This window comes from Lissotriton helveticus, chromosome 1_1 (assembly GCF_964261635.1).
Source record: "Lissotriton helveticus chromosome 1_1, aLisHel1.1, whole genome shotgun sequence".
Taxonomy (NCBI): Eukaryota; Metazoa; Chordata; class Amphibia; order Caudata; family Salamandridae; genus Lissotriton; species Lissotriton helveticus.
In genome coordinates this window covers 276,743,429-276,770,271 of record NC_136057.1, presented here as the reverse complement: position 1 = coordinate 276,770,271, position 26,843 = coordinate 276,743,429, and the positions used below count along the sequence as shown (strand labels likewise).

The window sequence follows — 26,843 nt, the reverse complement described above, 5'->3', positions numbered from 1 at the left end:
CGGGGGAGCCGCTGCTACAAAATTAATTAAAACGGAGAAGCGCCCCATAATGCCCTGCAGGCCCGGACCGGCCTGCAGAGAAAATCAGCCTTTTTCTATAATTGTGGTGGCCCCAGGAGAACTGGGTCACCAACCAGTGAGTGCAGAAGTGCCGGGGGAGCTACAGGAGCAACAGAGTCTCCCCCAGCACGAAGATGAAAAGTCCCACCCTTAGTCTCTGGGGGACTGACAAGAATAACCCCTCAAGGGTTCATCCAGGCTATGTCAGCATTCCCATGGCTCAAACTTTTGTTCTACAGCTGGGGGTGCCTCTGAGATTGCCTTAAGGAGTGAAGGGCTGAGTTGGGGATGTCTGAAGAAGGGCATCCCCTGGAGGTGAAGAATGGTAATTGCACCCCTAGAGAAATTACTAATGTTATTTCTTTTAAAGGGACTGAAAGTCACATATGTAATGTGAAGTACCAGTGTAAGGTGATGTCATAAGCAAAGTGGGGTTATGTTGCTAGAAATTCCTGCTAGGGTATCTGTCTGTATATACGTAATCCTGTGATTCATCTGTGATGCCTTTAGGGGCTGTAATTGCAATGCATTCTAACGATTCACAAATATGATGAGTACTATAATTCTAAAGTGATGCTTTAACATGTATTCTTGCTGCTTCGCTTAGGTGAAGAACCCAGACTGCCAGCCCTTAAGATATAGAGGTGTATACCTATTAGTCAGTAGGAAATGCTCAGTCAGGGTATGTGTCACCAAAGCAGGGTTACCTGTTTTATAGGCTTGTTGAGATAATGGGGCGGGTCACCACTGGGCTGGTGCCAGTGCGCAGGGACTGCGCTCCAGGTGATGTTCAACTAACTGCATTGGGGGCAAGATCATGTGCATACATGGGAGTGGTGGTACTAGACTCCACCCCCCTACGGGAGTGGTGGAGATGTTATGCAATGTCACAAAGTAATTCCAACAGCTTATGTATATTTGTAAATTGGTGCATAGAAGTGGTAATGTGTGTGTTTAATAAATGTACTCTTACTTTTATAAAGCAAAGTACAGACTGGACAATCAATTATTGAGTGTTATTTCTGCTTACCTGCAAATGGTGATTACTAGCCCACACCACCTCCCTTGAGTAAGCTACAGACTGCTCTGCAACACTACCCCCTGAGAGTCAGGCGCTACAATTGGGTGTTTGGTTCCCAGTGTAGGACAAATGTAGTCATGTTATTTGTGCAGACCTCTCAGATGCTGCCTCGTTTTCCAACAGTACCCAAATTAGGTGCTCTGTGTAGAGAGTCCAGGTATCCCTTACTAGTGTACAGGGGCATGATTTACCAATCCCAAGGTGCTCTATTTGTGGTAGTGTGGTTGAGCAGCCTCAGGTATATCAGAGGGGAGTGTTAAGTATTTGTTGCACACGCCAAGCCAATAAATAAGACACACACTCAATAAGGAAATCTGACACCAATCTAGAAAAATAACATATATGTTTATATTAATGTAGACACTAAGATTTTCGAGATTAGGTAAGTACTTTTCAAGTTATCGATTTTCAGAAACACAGAAGATACAGCTATCAGATTTGAGGCATGAGCCTTAAATGCGGTAATGTTATCCAATGGGAGAAACATACACTGCATAGGGGTACTTGCAATCGAGGTCCAGGGTTGTTCTTCTGGACTTAAGGTAGGTAGGGGCCAAGGTCCTGAGACCCACCAACAGTTTTGGTTTACCTACCCTGGTGTGTCCGGGTGCAGAGGTGCTGGTCATAAGAGTAGCCTTGAACGCTATGGCTGAAGTCAATGGGAAAACCTGCAACAAGAGAAAGGCTACAAGTGGGGACTGGGGACCAGACCGGCAGAACCCAAAGTTCTTGAGTGTCTCTGGAGCAAGGGTGCACCCTTGCTAGGCTCAGATTCATGGAGGTGGATGACTAAACGGTAGATAGATTAGTGTGTAAAAGGATGAGTGAATAGATCGGTGGATGGACAGGTGAAAGCATGGCAGAGTAAAGGGATAGATGGATGAGTGAGTAAATAGATAGGTGGATGGACAGGTGAAAGCATAGCAGAGTAAATGAATGGATGGATGAGTTGGCACAAAGACAAGTGAATGGATGGTAGAGTGGATGGACAAAGGGATGGGTGGATGGATGTGGTTGAGTGTAGGGTTGGTGGGTAGCTGAATAGATGGAGGGATGGATGACAGGGTGCTGGATGGAGAGATGGCAGAGTGGATGGATGGATGGATGGCAGAGGAGATGGGCGGATGGCAGAGAGGATGGATGGATGCATGTCACCGTGAATGGATAGATGGATGATGGATGGATGGCAGAGTGTATGGATGAATTAATAGGAGATTTCTTCGATGGAAGGACGCATGGCAGAGTGGGTGGATGGATTGCAGAGTGGATAGATGGCAGAGTGTATGAATGGAAAGAATAGGGAATGATTGACTGATGGATGAAAGAATGAATGGACCAGCAGCTGGATGGAGGGATGATAGGATGAATAGACAGTTGCTTGGATGGAAGAGACAAGAGAACTGTTTGAGGGATGTTTGGGTTCACTTCCTTCTCTTTATAGTGCCGCCAGAGGTTTGGTATTTACATTTTCTGGCTGCTTCCTTGCTATAAGGTTACACACTTCGAATCCATTTGTGCACTGCTGAGGTGCAGTGAAATTCCTTGGTACATAAAATGCTGAAAGGAGGAAGAAGCGCTGGATACAGCATTAGACATACGGGCTGGAGTAGCCCTAGCTGCTGGTCTCTTAGTGGAAGCCTTAAAGCCTGTATTATATGTGCCCGGCTTCGAGGCTTGTATTCCTCTTACACAGGATGTAAAATTTTTCTTATTGGCCACATATGTATTATTTTATTTGACATAATCGCTAGGAACGGATTCACATGGCTGCCTGATCTTGGTGGATGCATGGCAATAGTGGGCAGATTGCTTGGCACGTGGTAGCATTTGTTGCTTGGACCTGTGTCAGGCCAGATGACAGACTTATGGAAGCTGGAGGTGCTGAAGTACGGGTCTATAGAGGCTGAGACAGGAACACTAGACTGTTAACTGTTGGTGAACCTTATGTACTCATTTCCTGGGTTTAAGTCATATCTGGGTCATGGGAGGCAGAGCCCTATTCATTCCTAGCAGGAACTCAGTCCTATGCCTACCAATGTTTTGCGTGGTGGTATGGATTTCTGATTTTCACTTAGTTGGATCCTGTTTGCGGAGACACGTCGGAAGATTCCGACTGGTCATACGCGCTTTAAATTCCCCCGGCCGCCGAGCTCAGATATCTACTCGAGCTCGGCGGAGAAGGGTAGGTCTATCAGCGCGGACACAGGAGGAACGAGGTGAGGCTCACTAGACAGGGACCCTGCAAAAGCAAACACTGAGGTAGCACTACGCTACTCGGCGACGCCCATTTTGTAGCTTAAATCAAATCCCTGGTGCTATGTGACTTTTTATCCCCAGCTTCAACCTTGGGCTCTCCCTGATGTTTATTCCCGCCGACCCCTCATGTGGCATGTAGTCCTCAACCTTTAGGTGAGTGGGACATAGGGATTTTCCCATCAATCTACACGTTTGTTACACAATGTGTGTGTGGGTGGATGTAGATGCATGTACTGATAATTGGTGTCCTTTACAACATACGTGCTCGTGTTTTACAAAACAGGAGTAGCCAAATCTTCAAACTCTTCAGAAACTGCGGTTCACTAATTAATTTTAAGTGTTTTCTAAAAAACTGTTTTTATAGTTCGTTTTTAGACCACATTACATCACCAAACCTCCTCACAAGCTCAACAGTTGTGTGTGTGACTCACTGGGCACCTTACACACAGACTTTGTTGCAAGGCATGCTTTCTCAACCTTATAGGCATGCTTTATAAACACGCTGGCATTGACTGGAATTGCTGACATGCATAGCAACATTTAATGTTTTTTCCTGTTTTGTCTCCCTTGTGTCTAGGCATAGGAGCACCCACAGAGGTAAACATAAGACATACATGACACTAGCATGTTTGACACTGCACATATACACGGTCCTGATGAATCGCTGGTGAATAGACCCATAGCGTGAAACATGTCGACCTTCATCACCTTTAGCCTCATCTAGGGTCACCTGACCTAACTTGTTGACTCTTAGTGAGCCTAACCCCCCTTTTAACTGCAGCCAGGGGACCGCCAGAATAAACTGAATTCAGGTACCCCTTGCTACATTTTAATACCCCACACATCATCACACCTAGCCCGGTCCACACACCCCCACCTCACCAAAAGGCAGTTGGAAAAAGATCTCCGCCAAAGAGCCCCTCTTTGAGGTGAGCCCGTCGGGGATTGCACCGCCTCCCCGACGAGGAGCAACTGCCGATGATGAAGCATGACATCCTTCGGGGTGTGTGAGGCCATTATATCCAACAAAATGGATGCCCCAGGATGTTACTCTGACATCTGTGGTCATGCCAGCTAAACACTCTCCCCATTTCCCATAGGAACAGTACAGCGACCTCTTTTGTTTCATTGGATCCTGTTTTGGCATCCCTTTTCTGTTTGCTATTTTCCCCTTTACAGTTCACTCAATTCCCTCAGTGCTATCCCCTCCTTGTATTGTTGGTTGTGATATCTCTTGTCACGTTTCTCATAGCATTTTACCTGTGTGGGTTCTGCAGCATCCAGGGGTCTGGACCAGATTCAAGGTCAGCTTGTCTCTGCACCATCTATTTCTGAAACCAGTAAGCCTTGTTGTAGTTGTTACTCATTCTTAACAACTAGCTGGTATATTATAGTTAGGGGCCTATTGCGATTTCGTTTGGAGTTTCCTCTGACCGACACCATGGCGGTCGGCAGTCCCGTCCATCTAATTTTGATGTGACCACATATGGTGCAGTCGTGTTTGCCCATTTCTTTATGGGAGCTTGTGTTACGGCCTTAAACCGGCTGTAACACAAGCTCCCATAGAGAAATGGGAGATTGCGTTAATCCCAGCACCCAGTAGCAGGCACCTCAAAGTGCCTGCCACGAGGTGCAAGGATTAACAGGGGGCACCGGAGGTCGCATGGGAAAGGGGGCCATGCTAGTGGCCCCCAAACACGCTTTCCGACAGGGTGTCCATGTCGCAAAGGCAGGCATGGAAACCCTGCCGGAAACCTTGAAGCGGAAGTTGGATTACGGACCGGTTCCGACTGGCTGACCCGTTCCTTGAGCCTGTCAGAAGCCAGCCGAAATGACTGTCCGGTTTCAATTCTGACCGGCGGTATCATAACTAGCCCGTTGGAATTGAAACCGACGGCATTGGTCATAAAATCTCCGACTTAAAGGTCGGAGGCTTCAGGAGCAAAATAATAATCGACCCCTCATCAGTGTATAGCCTCTGTCTTCTAGCTAGATAGATTTACTTTCTATTGTAATCTCCAGACAGTATTTTACCATACTTTTAATTAGACCTAACCATGGAAAGTAGGCACCCGTCCAGACTTTCTCTCTTATACTCCCATCCCTGTTTCTCCCCTGATTTCTTTGTCTGGTGATACATTCCTTCTTGTTTACTAACACCGATACTAAGCGACAGCAGGGGCTTTTAGCAGGTCGGCTACACCAAAATCTGTCCTGCTGGTACAGTAGTGCAATAGTAGTTAACACAGAGTTGTATATGGAGACTTTATGAGGATAATCACCTAGGGCCAGATGTAGGAAGGCTATTACCGAGGCTTTTCTGATGTAGGTGGCAAATTTACCGATTCGGCAAATACCGAATCGGTATTTACCGATTCGGTATTTACCAAATCACCATTTACTGATTCGGTATTTACCGAATCGGTAAATGACATGTAGGAAGCACTTTGAAGAGTGCTTCTGTGCCTTAAGGATTTGTTATTTACCACCAACTTTTAGTTGGTGGTAAATAACGAATACCTCTGTAAATGCAAATCTGTGCATTTACACCTGTGCCATGTGACAGACATACATGCCCTTAGGGCATGTATGTTTGCCACATGTGCACACAAGCACTATTCAGGGGTGCAACAGGGTGTCAAAGTGACACCCTGCCACCACCACTTTGTAAACATGTAATGTTTACAAAGTGGTGATTTTATTCTGGATTGTACAAGAAATTAATAGTTATTGTATGTACTTTGGCAAAATTATATTTTCTTTGATATTTCGTTTTTAATGTGTAATGTTTGAGTGCGGTATATGCAGAAACATTTTCCTTCTTTAAGAAAGGCTAATTGAGGACCATATCATATATTTGTATGTAGTAAAGGTATTTATTTAAAGTGTATTCATATTATATTTTTTGTTAACTGTATGTGTATATGTGTTAGTTTATCATTTTTATATTATTGTGTGTTTAATTACTTAAACTCTTTGTATATTTAATTAAGTTGTTTGTTTAGAAAATATGGTTTTAAATATAATTTCTAATCTTTTATTTTGTATTTAGGGGTAGATTATGATGGCGGTGAATCCGCATCCTCCGGGCCGGTGGAAGCCACCACCGGCCCGGAGGATGCGGATTCACCGCCGCGGTCCCTGACAACACAACCCGCCAGATTAGGATGGCAGTGGGATCAGCGGCGAACGGCAGGTCCGTCCGCCGCTGATCCGCAGGGTGTAGACTGCTATTTGGTGGCGGTCACTGCAAGACACCGCTAGCCAAATTAGGAAGCGTGTGTAAACATGCTTTTCCGCGGCGGTTTTTCCGCCGTGGAAAAGCATGTGGACCTTTGCTTCAGGGGGGCCCAGGGGTGAAAGGGGGTGGGGGTGCACATGGGGGGTACCTATGGTACCCCCCTGCATGTGCATGCACAAAGCGGCAGGCACTGCGCGGTTCCTGCCGCTTTGTGCATGCAAATGCAATGCATGCATTTTTAACATTGCGGCGGGTGGTGCTTGAAGCAGTACCCGCCGCAATGTTAAAGATACAGGATGTGACCGCCAGGGTGGCGGTCACATCCTAATTGGCAGGGAGGGAACGCTGCTGCCCTTGCGGACGGTCCCTCCACCTCGGGGGTGGCGGACGGACGCAAGTCCGTCCACCATCCTAATCGACCCCTTAGTTGGTTATTTTAAAAATATTTATTTGCGTTTGGTTATTGTAGTATTTTTAAAGGTAATTATTAGTTGAAAAAGAATTGGCTCATTTTTATAGTGTATATTTTATGCGTTAACAATATTTTGATATACTTTACTTTTGTATTCAATATTGTGGTATTTTACATATTATTAACAGGAATATTCTTGTTATCAATATTTTTGTATTTCTTGTTTGTATATAAGGTGATGATATTTTGGTAAACAATATTTTTGGCGATATTGTGGTCAATTGATGTTTTGGTGATCGATATTGTGTCATGTAGCCCTGCCCACATCAGCCATGGGAGCAATATTAGCATTTCAGTCCTAGTACGCTTCAGTGCATAAATCTACATATCCTTCCCTACACTACGGGTAGAGTTGAAAATGTAACTCCGCACTATTGACAAGGTCGAAAGCTGAGGACAAATCCATGAAGGCCAAGTAGAGTGGGGACTTCCGGGCTATATTATATTTCCCCAATACAAGGTTGAGATTGAGGCATTGCTCAATAGTACCAACCTTGCATCGGAAACCTAACTGACAAGGCTCCAGGATACTACATTCCTCCGTCCATTCCAGTATCTTGTTATACAAGACTCTGCCCAATATTTTGACGGTATTATCGATCAACGATATAGGCCTGTAGTTACTAGGCTGCGACCGATCCCCCTTCTTAAATATCGGGACAATTATGCTTTTTTGCCCAGGTGTCAGGTGGCGGGGCATGTATAAGGTTATTAAAAACATTTAGAAGAAGCGGTGCCCAGAATTCCGGCTTCCATTTAATAAAGTCTATTGGTAGTCCATCAGGGCCAAGAGCCTTATTCCCGACACTTTGATGGATAGCTTCTTCTACTTCGGGGAGTGCTATATGTATACTAACAGATGGGCCGTATTCAAACTGATCAATGTCCGATGAGGTGGGTGCATAGATATTAGAAAAATGTGATTCCCAGGATTCATAAGATATAGTGCAACTAATAGGTGTTAATGACTGGCCTGCGGTTCGAAAATCCCTTACAGCGGACCAAAATTATTTACAATTTTTGTCGGTTGCAGCTTGAGATAAGATTTCCCATCGGTTCCTAAGGAGTACTCCCTTCCGCTTATTAACAGCCCTGTTGTATTCCTTCCTTGATGATTTCACATCCGAAGAGCACCTGGGTACGGCCTACAATACCTTACGCAAGTTCCTGTTAGCCAGTGAGCATTCGTTGTCAAACCATCTATGACCCTGTCTGTCCAATGATGCAGGCTTCGACAGATGAGTTTTAATGGCCAAGCAAAGTTCAGAAAAATTCAGAATTATGTCTGGATGCGGGGATTCAGGTGACAGACAGGAACTGATAAGGGGCAAATTCTCATTAATTATTAGTTTGAGAAAAAATCCTCGCAATTAATGCCCCTCCATACTAATCTTAAGTTGTCTGTTGATAATATTAAGTCTCTTGCCCCACAATCAGACGAAAACATTGGTCGTTCTGCCAGGCTCAAATGCTATTTTAATGGGGTTATGGTCCCCCTGAGCAGTGGCGGTTACCTCTGCTATGGCTAAATAATCCACAAGTGGAATGGAAATAAAAACAAAATCTATGGTTGATCTGTGGCACCTGCCTCTAAATGTCGGATGGTGGTTGGCAGCCATGTTTGGTACGCCCATCTGATCCATAACATTAACTAAATTATGTGACCTTAGGAATACTGACATCTCAGCACCCCTACGCGAAGGGGGAGATAAATTGGGTCGCTCTACTCCCAATTGGTTGTCTCTAAGTTTCGCATTAAAATCACCTCCCAGAACAATCCCCATATTATTACCCGGGTCTTGTTGGTAATTTAGATTTGAGATAAAGTCAAAAAGCTCAATAAAATTCTTGTTATTCTTGTTGTCACATGAAAGGTTCCTGACATACAGTAGCTAATGCTCATATTATTAAAAAAGAAGTTATTTCACACAAAGTTTGGACCTGTTAATACAATCAAAGGTGCACATCAATTCCATGAATGCCATATGTATGGAGGCTTTTTTCACAAATGTATATTTAGCAGTTAATAGATAATAAGTTCACATACAGGTCAACCCTGGCTTGGCCATGTCTAAAATGGCATTGTGCATCATCAAGGACAAAGTTATGTTCAGCCCATTGTGCATCAGCAAGGACAGAGTTACGTTCAGCACATGCTTCCAATCTGCCCAACATTATTCTTCCCATCATTTTCACTGTGGAGTCCAGCAGTCGTATCCGCTGATAGCACCTGTAGGTCTGGCTCTGCAATGCCCTACAGGTCTCCCGAAGGGTCATTTTCGCGGAGATCTTTTTATTTTAGTTGCCGTATGATGAGTGTGAGGGTGTCCAAAAGGGGGGTGATCGGTGCAAAGTGGTAATAGTGAGCTAAAAATTACTAGGGGTTGTCAGATCCAGGCTTTATTTTAGTGACTCCCCTCTCAGATTTAAACACACTAGTGCTACTTATGAGGTAATTGATATTCTCAAGTAGCTCATGAAGTGAAAATGATGGTCGACGTGTTTCGCACCTAATGGTCAAACTGATCCGAGGTGCTTCCTCAGGACCAAGAGCAGGGCTAAGTTGCCTACCTCACTAGAAAGTATAACATGTTTGGTCACCCATAGGTGGGTGGTACCTGTTTGTTGTGGATTGAAAAACGGCTTGAGACTTGGGCAAGTAGAAGGACTGGGTAGGTTCAGCCCTGAGAGAACGTGACAAACACCCCACAAAGAGCGCATGTCCTCTGTGCCGACCGTTAGGGCATAGCTCTGCAACCAACTGGTTGGACAACCATTTTCCATCACACAACAAACAGGTACCACATTGATAAGCTAAAATCAACGTTTTCAATATGTTGCACGTTGGCTTATCTTAATAGCCTCTCATATTGCGCATGCCTTAAACATTTGCCACGCACTAAGGTCCTATGTGAGTATTGTGATAAAACAATTGGTGAACATGTACTTGTCAAAGATCATAAGATTGTGAAACACTAGAATAGTAGTATCCAACAGGGGATTACTACCAATTACCAGTAGGTTGCAGATTCACATTAAAGTACATTGCATGTTAACTTTCACCCTGAAAATATTGTAGCCATGAGAAGTTTATTTCCTTGAAGTCAATGGCAGTATTATATTTCCTCCGAAACTACTTCTTTCCTCTCCCTATTTTTTTCTCACTTCATTCATTAGTTCATTTTTTGATTTCCTTTCTTTCTTCTTCCTTTGATTCTTTTTTCTCCCCTTTCTTTCAATGTTACTCTTTTTCTTCACTATTCTTTCTTCCACTCCTTTCTTTCTTCCGCTTCTCTCTTTCATTCTTTAAGGTACTTAACATCGTAAAGCAATCACTTCATTAATGAATTTGTGCTTCATCTTTGACTCAGCTGTATACTTAGTAGTAGTGGAGTGGCTGCAGTGATATGCTTAATTGTAGAGAGCTATGAAGTCTGCATGTTCCTTTTAGGGCGGTTCAGTTTCTGGACATCAACCAATGGACTTTAAGTCAATTTGTAAGATAATCATAGTCTTTTGGGCCTATCTGTTATAATGAGAATAGTGTCATCTAATGTATTGCATGATTAAAAGGCCTCAAGCCTGTGTGAGACACTTGTATCGCACAAGTTTCATGATAAAAAATTAAAAAAGACATAGCGGATCCTTAAAGACCACACAAGTAACCTTTCCCAAACCAGCTCTGCTACCATTATTGGTGTGTGCTGACTGTAACAGCACTGGGTGCTCTAGGGCAATGTTTAACCTTTTGATGCTGTTTTGACCATGCAAAATGATAGAGCTCAAGGAGGTTTTCATAGATCAGAAGTAGCTCTCACTAATCTAAATGTTGAGAAGCCCTGACTAAGAGAAGGGTTTGTGACAGAACTGACATCCATCATGTTATTGAGAATACTGTCTACCCAGAAACTGCCTTTAATATAGTATGTAAAGAGGCAACATACAAAGAATTTGATGGTTACCTAGTGACAATGTAGCAAACTGAAAGTTTCAAGGTTGTTTAAAAAAATCTTTAAGATCATGAAGTGCAAAGAAAATGGCGGGCAAGGTTCCTGAGGACAGGATGGGTGTACATGAATAAGTACCTATATTCACCTTGTGGTTATTGTGAAGATATAGGGGCTCATTAGGATGGAGGATTTTCCGCATCCCCTGGGTCGGCGGAAGCCACCGCCGGCCCGAAGGATGCGGAAAATCCTCTGCGGACCCACCAAAGACCCACCGCCACATTAGGATGGCTGGTGGGTCCTGGTTTCAGTCCGCCGTTTTTCCGCCGCGGTTGACTTACAACCGTGGCGGAAAAGCTGTAACATGGCTGGCGGTGTCTATCAGACACCGCCAGCCATATTAGGATAGTGTAAAAGAGATGCTTTTCCACGGCGGCTTTTCCGCCGTGGAAAAGCATACGGACTTTGACTTCGGGGGCCCGTTGCGGGCCCCCTGGGTGAAGGGAGGTGGGGGGTGCACATGGGGGGTACCCATGGTATATCCCTGCATTTGTATGCAGAAATCGGCAGGCACCGCGCAGTGCCTGCCGCTTTCTGCATACAAATGCAATGTATGCATTTTTAACATTGCGGCGGGTGCAGCTTGTAGCTGCACCCGCCACAATGTTAAAGATAGAGGATGTGACCGCCACCCTGGCGGTCACATCCTAATCTTCACGGAGGGAACGCCGATACCCATGCGGACGTTCCCTCCTACTCTGGGGTCACGAACGGACTCAAGTCCATCCGCGATCCTAATGAGCCCCTAAGTCTTGAACTAATGATACACTGTGTTTATAAATCATACAGAGCAATACAGAAAAAAATCAGTAAATGCACCATAGATGCCCAGCTAATACAGTTACATTTAGGAGAAAACGGTAGCACTAATGCTTACCTTAAATGGTCTGGGTAGCTCTGGGTGCCTAAAACGATGGATGATCAATCCGAGGGTTGCCAGTCCCATGAACAGCCATCGGGAGAAGCTATAGAAATTCAATAACCCATAAAGGTCTCCAATTGATATCATTAGAAATGTCAAAGGCATCTGGAAAGCAAAGGACAAGTACAATTACTGCAGGGGGTGAGGACCTTCTGAGATTAAACCTCAATGTTCCTCCTTATGAAGACTGGAACAACAACCTGCAAGCATCCGAGCCCAACACCAGATGGCGATCTAATGCTAAGTGTGAGATCTGCAGCTCATATGCCTCGAACATATTGTTATACATTTGCAGTACTTCCAACCCACCAAACATGCAGTTCCCGTCCCAAATTTAAATTGTGGGAGCTACTGAGTGTATGGTGATGCAACTTCCTCTGATGCACAGTCATTGGAAGCAGCCCATCGGCCGTATGTTCACCCCACTTATTACATCAGGAGGCAGCAATTAATGGTCCTCTCATTTGAGGAGAAAATCACATACATGCCAAGGGTATTGTGATTTTGCTGTGTCCGAAGCAAAATACCTCTTTGGGATTTTGTTACGCGATAATAATTTCTGATGAAAGATTCCTGCTATTTTGGCGGAAGTACTCTGAAATTAATGAATACCTGCTGCAGATATTCATTCTAACTAGAGTGGGTGATCTGCTTGATATCTAATTGGACCATGCAGTAGGGTGTATATCAATTGATGTTAAACTCAATGTTCCCAGGGACCTCGTCCGTAAAATGTTGCTTAAACTGTAAATTGGAAGAGCTAATATGGAGGTAACCAGTTCTCTTACTAAATGTCTTGCTCTCTCTACTGCACTTCTCTGAGTTGTCAGCTATCTTAGTTATTTCCAGATATCCATAATTAGCTTGCCTAGCTTTTTACCACATCTCCTATAGCTCCTCTGTTGCTATTTAAATTGTTGTAATTCCCCCCTCTGGGTTCCATAATGCAAAACGATTGTTTATGCTCTATTTCTTAATCTTTTGCAGCTCCCCAACCATTGCCATACCTAAGGTTCACTTCGTTCCTTGGAGAAGGGTATGTTCATATCTATAGCACCCAATACAAAAAGCACATTGCACCAAGAGATAATTTAATATACAGCATACGTATTGGCGTGTTTAATGGTAATTCAGATATGTAATCTGTGATTAGATCTGCAGATCCCAAGTCCTTTCTGCATTTGTAGTTTATCATACCTGTTTTGATATTAATTCAGAAACTCACTGATAACTAATGCTGATCCCAGATTATGTGCTAAGTAGCCACAATCAGCATATACTGTGACTCCCTCATCAATTTAAATGTGAGTTTTCCTGTACCATACATTCAATGGTAAGTAGAGTGATCTCATGAAATCAAACTTGTCTACAGTAGTTATCTTAGGTTGTATGCAAGAATTTACTATATTTAATAGAAGAAAGTGCATCTACGTCCCCAAAGACAGGATCAATCATATTACAGTATAGATCTCATTAGTTACAAATCCATGAAATAGCACAAACCTAATTTGTTGGTGATCAGTACTTCCATAATCCTGCCTGACAATTAAGCAATATAGACATGATCTTATATGACCGAAGAAGGTGCATGACATTGCTGAACAATTTGTATCCAGTTTTAATGTAAATGATGAGACAGTACATTGGGCTGAAGGGAGGCTCTTGAAAATGCACAAGAAAGTACTAGAGTTTGAACCTTATTGACGTATAGCTCACCATCAAAATTAAGGCAGGCAGAGGCGTGTGTCTTCGGATATGGATCATGGAGAAGAGATAGGGCCATTGTCCCTCCCTTGAGGCTGCAAACAGCATCCTGTTGGCAAAAAAAGGAATTAAGATGACTCATCTTGTGCAAAACACATAAAGACCCTCTCTTAAAGTATGGTAGCCTGTACATTGATCGACCATGGTAGCGTAGGGATGTCCTGGTGAAAGACCAACAGCCACGTTTACAGACATCTACCAGGTAGTGCTGGCATCTCTGCCTTCATTATAGATGGCTCAACTGAAGGCACTGACAGGGAGTCATGTTTAATGTGCCTCCTCAGCAAAGATTTGTTTCTTAACAAAAAACTCAAAGCAAGAGTTTGGAATTGAAAAACAAAAATATGTCCATGACACTCTGGAAGGTTCCACCCTGTGTGTGGGTCCTTTCTTTAGTTTCCTGGCCCGGACCCCCAGGTCCCAAACTGCAGGACCCTAAATATGATAGCCGGTCCAAGGTACTCTGACTAACGTTAGCAATTAGAGGGTTAACTCGTAACAAAGCACCTGGGCCCGATGGGACGCCACCTGATCTTTATTTGAGTAACACTGATCTCTGGGCTCCCATTATGACAAGGGTCCTAAATGCAGCAGTTGTGGTGGGTCTTCCGCGGTCTTGGTCTACGGCGCTGATTGTCCCTATATTCAAGAAAGGGTGTAGAGACAATCCACAGTGCTATAGGCCAATATCGCTGATAGACGTCTCGGCCAAACTGTTGGGAAGGGCAGTACTTAGTCGATTGATGTCATGGACAGAAGAGCATAACATCATAGCAGACACCCAATACGGTTTTAGGCCAGGCAAATCAACCAGCGACCAATGTCTGAATCTGTATTTACTAACAACAAAATACACGAGGGCTGGCAAAGGTACACTATTTATGGGCTTTATGGACCTGGCGGCAGCCTTCGATAATGTGAATAGGAGCAAACTTTGGGATTTGATCAGCAATCTTGGTATTGATCCTGGACTTATTCACATTTTAAGAGAACTACATTGGAACACCAATGCCAAGGTCCGCTGTAGCACGGGAGGGGGGTGCACGGACCCCTTCCCGTGTACCAGCGGAGTGAGGCAGGGGTGTATCCTTGCTCCATTTTTGTTCTCTCTCTATATAAAAATGGTTTAGAGAGAAGGTTGGTTGCCTTAAACGTGGATTGCCCTAAAGTTGGAAATCGTCAAATAACGGTTTTATTGTATGCTGACGATGCCGTCTTGCTTGCCAGGACTGCCATAAGCCTTCAACAGCTTGTTAATGGATTTTTGGAGTTTATGGAGGAATTAGACTTGTCCGTAAACTTGAGCAAATCTTATGTTATGATAGCAGGCAAGAAACCGAGCAGGAAATTTGCTTTTAAAATAGGGTCACACAAACTGGAAACGGTTGGCTCTTTTTCCTATTTGGGCTTGTTGTTTGACGGGGACACAAAGTTTGATCTGTTAATTGATGAACGATGCAGGAAGTTGGCATCTGCGAATGGGGCTATTCATAACTTCGCTCGCAGATTGGGGAGGTGGTCGCCAGAACAGGTGATGAACCTTTATGTAGCGGTTAGCACTGCAAAAGCCATATATGGAGCAGAGGTCTGGGGATTCAGAGATGTAAGGCCACTGCAAATGGAGGAAGATAAATTTCTAAGGAGGATCCTGAAGCTACCACAGGGCACCTCTGCACGAATAACACACACGGAATTGGGATTACCATATATCACTGACTTGGTAAAGGTAAGACCCATCATGATATGGCTTAGGTTATGGGTAAACCCTGTAGCGGAATTAAGCAGGCAAATAATCCGTGACTGCTTGCAAATGGACAACCACCTTCATATCCCATGGTTGAGGTATATAAAAGAGACTTTGGAATCCATTGATCACCTAATTCTTTTCAGTGATCCTACCTACATCACCCCCACATGCAGACATCAAATCAAAAGAGAGCTACTTGACAAATTTGAATCACAAAGACTAAACATCGACTCCCTAAAGAAATCTGTTATGGCACACCATCGAGTGAGCCATGGGGTGGGAATGGAGCCTTATCTATTTTTAATGCATAATCATCAGGACAGATTCTTAATGTGCCGTTTTAGGCTCAACTTGTTACACCACATTTTAGCTTATCCTTCAGGTTTTACGATAACAGTTTAGCAGAAGGGTGCCTGCGGCTGCGACAATAGGTCTCCGCAGGACACCCTTCATTTTGTACTTTTGTGTTCTTTTTATCAAATGCCCCGTCGTAAATTTCTTGTTGACATTTTAAAGGAGGCTGAAATACGTGAAGCCAAGACTGTCCTTAATTTTTTACAAATGGCTGTTGATACCCGTACTTTATGCTCAATAGCAAATTTCCTGAGAGTGTCCGTAAGACTCAGGAACACCCGTGACTGATTAATTGATACATTTTTAACGCTTTGTGCCTTTTTGCTAAAAGTTTTTCTTTTTAATGCTTCTTTTTAACCTGTTTTTAATGTTCTTCGGTTCAGGTTTAATGTAAATATATTGTAAATTGTACAATGTGTGTATTTGTTCTATGTACTTTTTATTTTGATTTTTAATCAATGAAATAAAGATTTACTGAACTGAACTGACTAACGTTAAAATATCGGACAGAATGTTGGTAAAACCTTACAGCCAGTAGCGGTAGAATAGGCCCTTCCATTGGAAACATTGTGTTTCCTTTAACTAAATAGATTGGGGAACCGTGAGATTGGCTGTGGGACAACTGTCACATTATGACAGAGTCCCCCATTCTCCAAACTGTAAATAAGGCCAAAAAGGTCTAAATGTGGCACTTTATTGAGAAAACTATCAAGTAGATTTGTGTACCAGCAGCAAGGGAAGGATGTTAATTCACATGTAGTCGATGGCCCTGGCCGGGTTTGACCAGAGAAAAGGGAGATGAGAATTGACCATGAGAAGCAGAAGGGTGTTGCATGTCGTGGTAGTAGGAGGGAAACCTTTGTAAATAATATGGCCAATTGGGGGTAGTAAGCTATAGCAAAGATTGTCTACAACATTGTTAGGCTTGGAGAAATGGAGATTCGACAGCTTTACTGTGTAGATGTTTTTTCTAACATGCAAACCAAGAATGGATATCCGCTTTGGATGTCTCTTAGCTACTGGTTGCTTATATAACTAATCAACCTACCTTTTTATTTCTAGTCATATGTTTCTCAGGAATGAAGCTTGCTTAGTACAAACACTTCCACATGAAGCTCTCCCTCCAAGCCTCTCCTGTTACTCAGAAACTGGTTTAGACCTTTCTCTCGCCTGGCTTGCTTGGCCATCTAAAATTCTCATTCCTTGTATGCACGCTTTCTCTGGTTTCTCTCCACAACACCTCTTACTCTTAACCTTGCAGATGCGAAGATCCCTCCATTTAAGGCTCCAAAGCAAGACATTGCCACCAGGATTGGGACTGCATTTGAAAATCCTTTGAAAGCACGATCAGCAAAGCTCTAGAATAAAACAAATTATATTATATTTAGAGTCATTTGCATAGCCCTTTGCACCACATTAGACAATGTAACGTACAATAAAATACAAGTGCAGTTCTGAATTGAATAACACCTTTCTCGTTATATGTTCCTTGTGTCAAACTCTTATGTGCTCCAAAGTACAGGACTCATTGGATCTAAAGGAATGATTTTCAGGTCAGTTCACGTGCTTTAGAAAAGAGGCGTCAAGTGCTCTCAAGTATTGCACTTTTTAGACCATAATACCTGGGGCCTGATTTAGACATTGACAGACTACTTTCTCTGCAAAAGCAAAGTTCAGCCCACCTTATTTAGTGTCAGACAGATCTTCAGTATGTAGGCTGACGAGACATGTAGGTGGTGGACCCTACATGGACCTCCTTCAGTGGCCTGATGAAGTAAGGGCCATTGGTGGTTTGGTCATGTGTGCGCCTGCCCTACTTACAGTGGGCAAACACCTGGCAAGTTTTTGCTTTCACACATCAACATACAAAGCGTGGCAGTGTGTGAAAGCAAAAACCTTCAAATGACCTCCACGCCATGGAAGAAAAAACTCCCATTGTGAGAGAGGCATTGTTTATTTTAATTTTTATAACCAAAATTTTGCTCTGAGATTTTGTTATTGAAAACTAAATAAAAACATGAAAGTTTGACATACAGCTGCTTCATGTTGATGTCAAACCGTCAATGCATTTACATGAATGGGTGTGACAGTGCTTCCTGGAAATTCAAGGGTTGTCCACTGGACTTGCAAGCATCTCTAAATTTGGCTGGTGGAGTACCCTCGCAATGGCTGGAGTATAGCCCTTCTTTTACAATGTAATGGATGCGCATCTGTGTGGGCTTATGTATGATTACCTGGCACAGGAAGAACATAGATTTGACAACATTTGTTAAAGGTTAAGGACACCGCTTTTTTATTGGATATTCCTGACAGATTTGGTTGTATATAGTATCCTACAGGAATACATGCAAGACTATTTCCATTGTTTTACAAATAATCCATTTTGAGCATTAGATGAGGTTTAATTTCAGTTGCAATATTGGGAGAAGAATTTTGAGTAGTGACTTCCTAGAATTCAGGTGTGCCAACCCTTCTTTGGTTATCTTAATCCTTTGGTTAGGCTATTGTGCACATAAATACCCAGAAGAAGGTGAATGGTTGGTGGGTAGTTGTAGGAAGCTGACTCTTTATATGATATGTCTAAATGAGATACATCATGCAACAAGTCCACGAGTTCCCTAATGAGTGGACAGGGGTTTGCTCTAGCAATCCTAAGGTGTTCTTCTAGGGGGTAGTATGGCCAAGAAGCCTTCGGTTTATCTTAAAGGAGTGCAAGACATCTGCAAAAACACACAATGGTCAATAAATGAAACACACAAATCAAGAAGGAGATACACACCACATTTATAAAAATAGCAAGTATCTTTATATATGTTTAGGCACCAGTATCAATTTGTTCAGGAAGTAAGTTTTTAGATAGAAATTCTTTTATGTTTAAAAAGTTGACACAGTGCAATTTTTAGAAGCTGCAATGCTATCCTATGTGGGAAAAAGTCAAATGCTACATTTAGGTACAGTACAGCGACTTACAGGACCCTTATCCAGGAGTGAAAGGGAGTGGTGGGCAATGTCCAAGGCAGCATCAGCAGAACACCACCAGAAGCACTAGAACAGTCGGGTGCAGGGGTGCAAAACATCGTTGGGAGCCCAATGTTACTCTATGAGGAACAGGTGCGGTAAAAAGAGGCTGCAGGCGGGGACTGAGAGGTCAGTACGGTGAAACTCTTGAGTGGCTTAGTGTCTTGTGAAGTTAGAGAATGTGGGACACCTTTGGTCCTCATCTCCCTGTGACGGGGCGTCCAGGTGCAGAGGGTCTTTGGGATGTTGGGTTTCTCCGTCCTTCAACACTTGCGGTTGAGGGGGCCTGCATGCAGAGACTGCAGGCGACGTCTGGGGGTTCACAAGGAGGCACTCCACTGTGGACTCAGTACCTGGATGGCTTGGGGACCCTGCTGACACTGTAAGCCTACTTCGACACAGGTTGGGGGGCTCGGGTACAGTGTACTTTGCGGCGTTGGATTTTGGCAGTCCCCCCGGGTCTTCTTTAGCTGCCTGCAGGATGCAGGGGTCAGTTCCGCTTTATCTTTGTTCTTATGTAAAGGGCTGGCCGGTCTTCTAGGTTTTGGGGACTTAGCAGCCTCAGGACAAGACAACGTTTGGTGTAATTGGTGAAGTCAGCAGGCAAGCAGGGTTGGCACCAAGTCAGTTGCAGGGTCATTTGTTCTTGCTGTGCAACGCTTCACTTTTACCTTCTTTTTTCAGGTTGTCAGGATCTATTTCTCTGGTCCCAGAGGCTCCCCTAAATACTGAGTTTAGGGGCATTAGGAGAATGAAGGGTAGTAGCCAATGGGCCACTGACCATTGGGGTCACTATGGCCCCTATATGACCACTCTCTGTGGGAAGTGGGCATAACCCTTTCCCAGAAATCCTAAATGTGCATTCACAAAGATGGCTACTTCTGAAAGTTGTGCGTGCCTCAGTTTAGCCCACCTTAGGGGTGGTTCTAGCCTGGAGGTGGCACACCTACATTACTAGCTAATGTTCCTGCCTGTCCAGGTGCCAAGGGGGCTCTGGACAAAAGGACTCGGCTTCCTCTTCTGTGAGGCAAGCCAGACTCGCATTTCAAAGGCAGTAGCTTCTTTGAAGCTTCTCTGCCTTAGAATACTAATCAGCAGGTTATCCAGTGGAAGGGGGTGTAAACACCCTTTCCTGAGCAGGGTTTGTTTCTGACCTCCTGAGAGCAAAGGCTCTCACCCTTGTGGGTCAGAAACATTCTGGTGGCAGGCTGGCAGAAACCAGTCAGCCAACACACCGGGGACTAGTAGGTTTTCAGGGGACACCTCTAAGGTGCCCTCTGGGTGCATGTATTAATACATCCATCACTGGCACATGAGTGGGTTTATTCATATGAGGTGTTTGATACAAAACATCCCTATCTTCAGTGAAGCCATCATGTAGCTGGGAAATGTTTTTTCACCAGAGTCCAGCACATGTTTTAAAATTGCTTCCCTGGTCACTTGTGCTGGCAGTAATGGAAACTGACCAGCACAGAGGCATATATACTTATGCGGGTATGCCCTCACATGTAATAGTAACACTCTGCCTTAGGGCTGTCAGGCCTGCTGTAGGTGTGACTTACAAGTACTATATGCAGTGTTAGGGGACCTGGCACACAGGGGTGTGTCATGTCGTTTTTTCACTTTTTTCTGCACCAAAGCATGTAATATACAAACTTTGATCAGGATTCAATAAAAGTATGAATTATTTAGCTTTGTTTTCTGTGCTTTACTAGCTATGTTTTGGCTGCAAGATGGTTAAGTAGAGAGTAAAGCACTGAGCCATGACAAACGCATATACTCTGTCCACCGAAGTCAAAATCAGACCCTTAGTTCTTCTGGCACAACTGTAGACAACAAATACTTTCACATAGGCATTCCAGTACAGCCCACAGGTTCTGAACAGTATAGGGTTCACTATACATCTTATTCTATGCATGCATGTAGCAATGTTGTCCATTACTAAACCACTTTGCATTGTTTGAGAGAAAAGTGCAAACAATCAGCTAGAGGCTCCAAAAGAAGTACTTGAGATGGCTTTAGAATAGCTGGTTCGCCCACAACACCCATGCCCACTCTAGTGTAGGATTCCCACCTTTAAAGCAGAGGATTTCCTTCAATCTTTACAATCTCTGTGTCACACAAATCACAAGTTCTTCAGCATGCATGGCTTCTACCAATTTGGAACACAACATGGACTTGGGCACACAATTTATACACGTTTCATCATGACTATCGCACACTCCAGCAGACGCTCATGCTCTCTCCAATGAGACATATTTGCATTGTTCAGCAAAGGAAGAGTCATCTTGTTTGTCCAGTGCTATACACCACTGAACTCTCCTCCAATCCAGCAGTCGCAGATTATGTTCTATATCACAGGACCCCTGCTGTATACAACTAGATGTGGGTTTCCTCTTACACAGTACCCCTTCTCCAGAAGATTTTTTTATGGAGTCAAACACTAGAAGGGTTTGTTGGCCATCGCTGGACTTAATTACTTTTCAACACAAAATTAATAAGCTCTTCAGCATGGAAGGACTCAGTAGAGTAGGAGTCTTGAATGATCTCAGTACAGAACTAACAGGACCCACATGATTCCCAGTAGTTGGTGTGATCCCCAGTGCAGAACTGTGATGCGCCCCTGCACTTTTCAAGATCTCTCCAGACAAGGCTTGCATGCTTTCCAACACAGGACTCAAACTTGCCTCATATAAGCTTTTCCAGGAGTTACTAGCTTTCTAGCAGAGAATACTAATTACGTACTTCCAAGCTCATGGTAAGGCTTGTTTAAGGTCCAATATGTAATAGAGGTTGTTATGTTAAGGGAAGCCTCTACAACCAAAGTTAGATTATGTGTATTTTACAGTATACCCCAACTTACCATGGCCACTGCTTCTGATGCCAGCACCTCCTCTGCTGTCAGGATGGTATAATAGGAGACGTTGGTAAGGAGGTAGGCAATAGTAACAGTAATGAGGGACACTATCACTGTTATAGGGATGTTGCTGAAACAGAATGGAAAATATTGTTGACACTTTTCCCATCGTTAGAGATATAAAACTGCAAAATGTCCCTTTCACTTCCACTACCACTTATTTCTGAAATCCATTGTTATTATGCTCTGTTTTTCAAAAAGTGGCTCATGACTGCTGAATACTCGTGGGTGGGCACTGAAGGAAAGCTAAGCATCCTGTTCTCCCTTGTGTAGGTCGACTTTGCATAGTAAATTAAGGTTTCAACAGATCATATCACATTACCCAGTGACTTCTGCATATGTTTTTACAGACCACCAGATGGCTTATCAAACGCCCAGGTGAGAAAGATGAAATCCTGGCACAAAAACAGGAACCCAGTAATGATGGTCTGCAGACAACCATTGGTGTCTACAGAGAGAGCGACTTGTAAATCATTACAAAACCTACAGAAGAATAACCACTTCATGAAGAGCAATGTCATAGATATATCACTGTTTGATATTGCTTCTGCAAGCCTCTTTGTGGTGACTGCATGCACCTTCAGGGACTCAAATGACCATGGTTCTCCTGGGCTAGAGTTTCTGCTTTCGGATGAGACAGTTCTGTGTGCCTTCTACATTTGGGGATCTCCTCCTCCCTTGACTCAGAAATGAAGCCTTGAATTTGAGACTCTATATTCTCAATGTGGGAAAGCTTGCATGGATCGTGCACTAAGTATGAGCAGAACACACATATCCTTTTTTCTATTGGAAGGAGTACTGTTAGCGATGGTCTCTGCCCCTGAAGAAGGGGACAGTGGCTCTTTCTCTGCCTGTAGCAAAGGGGCAGCTGGCCCCCATATATTATATTATAAAACTCTAATGCTGGAGTGCCACCAGTGAGGTAAGCTGGGTGTGATTTTCAAGCACTTTGCTTGCTTAAGCACAGCTTTCAAGTTCACACTCATAGGGAAAATGGGCATTAAGAAGATCAAATTTGGATAAAGACAATGTTAAATATTGTTGGGTAAGCCGTACCACTTGACTAATCGCATAAGACTGGATGAAAGTTAAGATAACGGAAGACCATTTTTATCTGAAGCCTTCACTAACTCTTCTTAAAGGGCACACATAAGCCTACAGTGCTTTTCAAGCAGGAATTAGCATCAGGCAGTATCTTCCAAGTAAAGATATTTGTTTGTGAATCTTTCTTTGGGCTTTAAGACCACACTTCTGATCTGCTCAACAACACCTGAGGTAAAGGCTCTATAGATCAATTATCCTTTAGGAATCATTTCGCAAGTAACCCACATAAAGACACTGTCAGAAAGTTTTGTGCTTACATCACACTGCTCAGGAATCTCAAGGCACTACCGGCCACAATAGGATAATGCATTAGAGAAATATTCCCACTATTCGCCAGCCCCTCCTCTGGGGTCTAGGACCAATGTGACGCCTGGATTGGCAGAACCAACCAATGCACAGCTCTTCAGTTCATGTAACTATGTGAACTTCACATTTGGCTTTCAACCACTTTCAGACAATAACTTGCTCCAAGCGCTATGCAGCACTAGGATTTAAGCTCTGACACAACAAACGGGGCTCAAAGCACTATTACAGACGCCAAAGAAACAAGCACTGTATAAACAAAAAAGAGTTGGCTCGTAATCAGTTAGGCTGAGCACTTCTACACATCCGACCAAAAAGACATGCCTAAACTGATGTGTGGATTGAACAAAAACTTTACTCTGTCAGGTAGAAAAACTCATTTCAGCCTGCAATATTGCTAGCAAATAGCGATTTATTCATTCAATTTGAAAATAATTTTTTACAAAAAGTTTTTCATTTTATAAAAGTTTTTGTTCAATCCACACATCAGTTTAGGCAAAGAAACAAGCACAGCAACCGATTCCATGCACATAGTTATAAACTACATCAGCAGTTCTTAAAATTTTGACTTTTGTGGACCCCAATAAATCACTACTGGAAGGTGTGGTCCCCTGCCTAACCCATTCAAATTATTTAAACTTCAAAACAATACACACAAATACAGGCACAGGAATACATCAAAATACATTGGAGATCCTAATAACCCATATCAGGCACCTCCTTCAACTCTCCTTTGTGACGGGCATGGTCCTAATAAGGTGGAACAAAGCCATTGTTCTTCCCATAACAAAGAAACCGGGTGTGAGTTCAAGTCAGCTAGAGAACTTCCACCCGGTCTCACTCCTGCCCTATTGGGCTAAGATAGCCGAGAAAGTCGTCAACACGCAATTATACCCCATGATGTTTGGCCAGGTAATGCCATTTGACATTCCCACCTCCTGCTTAGCCTGCATCAAGGTGAATAATGTTTGAGTCCGCTATATTTTCTCTTGTCCAATAGAGCAGACCAGGCATATTTTGCTTTTATGCTATTGCGCAGTATAGAGTTTTCCTTCAGTGCAATTCTCTCTCTCTCACTGACTGTTCTACAGGTACTATTTCCCAACCTTCACCTTCCTGCTATTTATGCCCCCCACTCCCCCCCATAACAAAAAGAACCATAACAAGCAACCATTGGGACAGGCAGATAGAAGTTGCCAGCATTGAAAGGACATAAAAAACTCAAGACATTATTTATTGTTAATACTTTTTTAATGTGGTCGTTCAGTTGTACATAATGCTTTCTTGGTCATATATAAGTAGTGTCTATCCTATTGTAAAGCGCTCTGATATCCTTTGGGATCTTGCTCGAGCTATATAAAACTTAAATAAATAAATAAATAAACAAAACTGGGCACATCAACCGACACAGTTTATTGCACCCCACGTAATCGAATTTTAGGGCCATATACTCCATGGAGTCGGCCTTGCTCTTGTCTAAAGAAAAGATTTGCAGAAAAGTAGATGAGGGCCAGACAGTTGCTCTGGTCCTCCTGGATCTCAGTGCCGCTTTTGACACTGTATCTCACCCATTGCTCCTACATCGTCTTAGGCAAGGTGGGATGGAGGAAGTGGCCCTGGAATGGATGAGGTCCTTTCTATAAGATCAGAGTTTTCAGGAGACTCAACAACCGTATTATTCCAAAAGCATTGCGCTAGCTCAAGGGGTCCCGCAAGGCTCTATATTGAGTCTCACTCTCTTTAATAATTATATTGCCTCTCTAGCAGAGATTATTGAGAGTTATGGGATCAGTGTTGTGTCATATGAGGATGACACGCAATTGGTGGTCTCTCTGTCACAGTCTCCTGATGAGCCAGCCAAAGATATTTCTACATGCCTACAAGATCATGCAAGATCTTCTTAAAATTAAATGGCAGCAAAACTGAGCTCCTGCTGGTGGGGAAAGCTCCTTCTATCTGGTTACGAATTTGGGGATGTGGCTAGACTCCAAGCTTTACTTTGAGAGCCACACGAGAATGGTGGCAGGAAAATGCTCCAGAATCCTAAAAAGCCTATGGAAAACTCTAGATGTGCTCTCCATTGCAGCCAGGAAAAGCCTAGTCCATGCATTAGTAACCTCTCACCTGGACTATGGAAATGTTCTTTACCTAGGAGCAAGTAATAAATGTATGCACAGACTTCAGTGCATTCAGAATGCGGCGGACCGCCTCGTCTTGATGCTGCCCAGGCGATATTCGGCCAGGAATGCCCTCTCAGCTCTCTACTGGCTACCTCTGTGGGAGAGAATACTCTTTAAAGTTTTACGTATCAGTCATCGGATCTTGCAGGGGAAGGGGCCAAGCTACCTACACAATTTACTGACCCACTATATTCCTACCCGGCATTTAAGATCATCAGGGACAGGTCGGGTCATAATCCACAGAGTAAGAAAAGGGAGAATGGGCGCTCCCTCTTTCAGCTACCTGGCCTTTAAACACTGGAATACACTTCCTCTCTCACTATGCAATGAACCATTGGAGTCACTCTTTCGGGAGAAATTGAAAAACAGGCTCTTCCGTAGTTAAGACCCTTGGGGGTGCTGTATTTCTTACTCTTGCTCCTCTTGCCTTCTTCTGTACCGTAGCGCAGGGACACACTAGTTAGTGTAACCATGCGCTTTACAAGCTTGCTTATTATTATTATCATTATTGCAATGGAGGTTTGATGAGGTTACAATGTTCCTAAGTACAAAATTAGCAATTCGGAGGAGCTTGCCACTGTGGTACTAAATTCAGTGTTGATGGTGGTTTGGACATTCTTGTTGGATCCCCTTGTAGAATTTACACATTATATGCATCACACCCAAGAACCTGCTCCGTAACCCTTTTGAAAGCTCATTTAACAATAGTTAATTAACTATTACTACAAAGCCTGTAGTAAGTTCGGTCAATAATGCGGTGTTATCTATCAAGCGTGACCCAATGTCACCAGCTGCCTCTCAAAACAGTGTTTACCTTAAAACCTCTTTTCAAATGATCCTTTACATGGTATTTGAATGTACCTGAAAAGACTGAGGTACGCCCTCTTCATTTTCATCCTTGGAAGTGGCTTACTCCTTCTTATCACTTCAGCAAATAACCAACTGCTTCCCAAGTGGAAACGGATCAGAGAGAGGTTTGTGTCTATTCGCTAAACTTATCAGTAAAGTACTTTACACAGTTAAATTCAGTCTTTGGGATGTACTTGTTACTCAAACTATTGTGTAAGATGAGCATACATGTCCAAATGGCTTTTCTTCACATAAAGTTTAACTGTAACACAGAGTTTCATAGGTCTTTATATTCACAGTGCTGGAAATATTTATTAGTCAGAAATTTTAAATTTGATTTCACTCACCGTTCAGGGTTTACAACCTCCTCTGTTACAAAGTTAACATAAAACCTGCAAAAATATAAATGAGAAAGACAAACAACTGAAAACATCATCTACACAAAGTAAAGGGGCAAAAGGAGACATACTGGAGGGTAAGTAAAATATAATGTGCTTGGAGCTGTAATTTATGGTTTAAATATTTTATTGATTTTCAAACAGAGGAAAGGATAACAAGAGCCCCTGCT

At 43.2% G+C, this 26,843-nt stretch overlaps 1 protein-coding gene across 1 annotated transcript in view; it reads right to left on the bottom strand.

The window, feature by feature from the left end:
* LOC144792735 (cystine/glutamate transporter-like) overlaps positions 1-26,843 on the bottom strand; it is a 336,763-nt gene that overhangs the window by 174,122 nt on the left and 135,798 nt on the right. The window contains exons 6-10 of the mRNA XM_078667944.1: positions 26,623-26,667; positions 21,786-21,909; positions 17,159-17,262; positions 13,756-13,852; positions 11,995-12,144 (exon numbers count right to left, since the gene is read on the bottom strand). Of these exons, the coding sequence (XP_078524070.1) occupies positions 11,995-12,144; positions 13,756-13,852; positions 17,159-17,262; positions 21,786-21,909; positions 26,623-26,667 (520 nt within the window). The remainder of the gene's footprint in view (positions 1-11,994; positions 12,145-13,755; positions 13,853-17,158; positions 17,263-21,785; positions 21,910-26,622; positions 26,668-26,843) is intronic.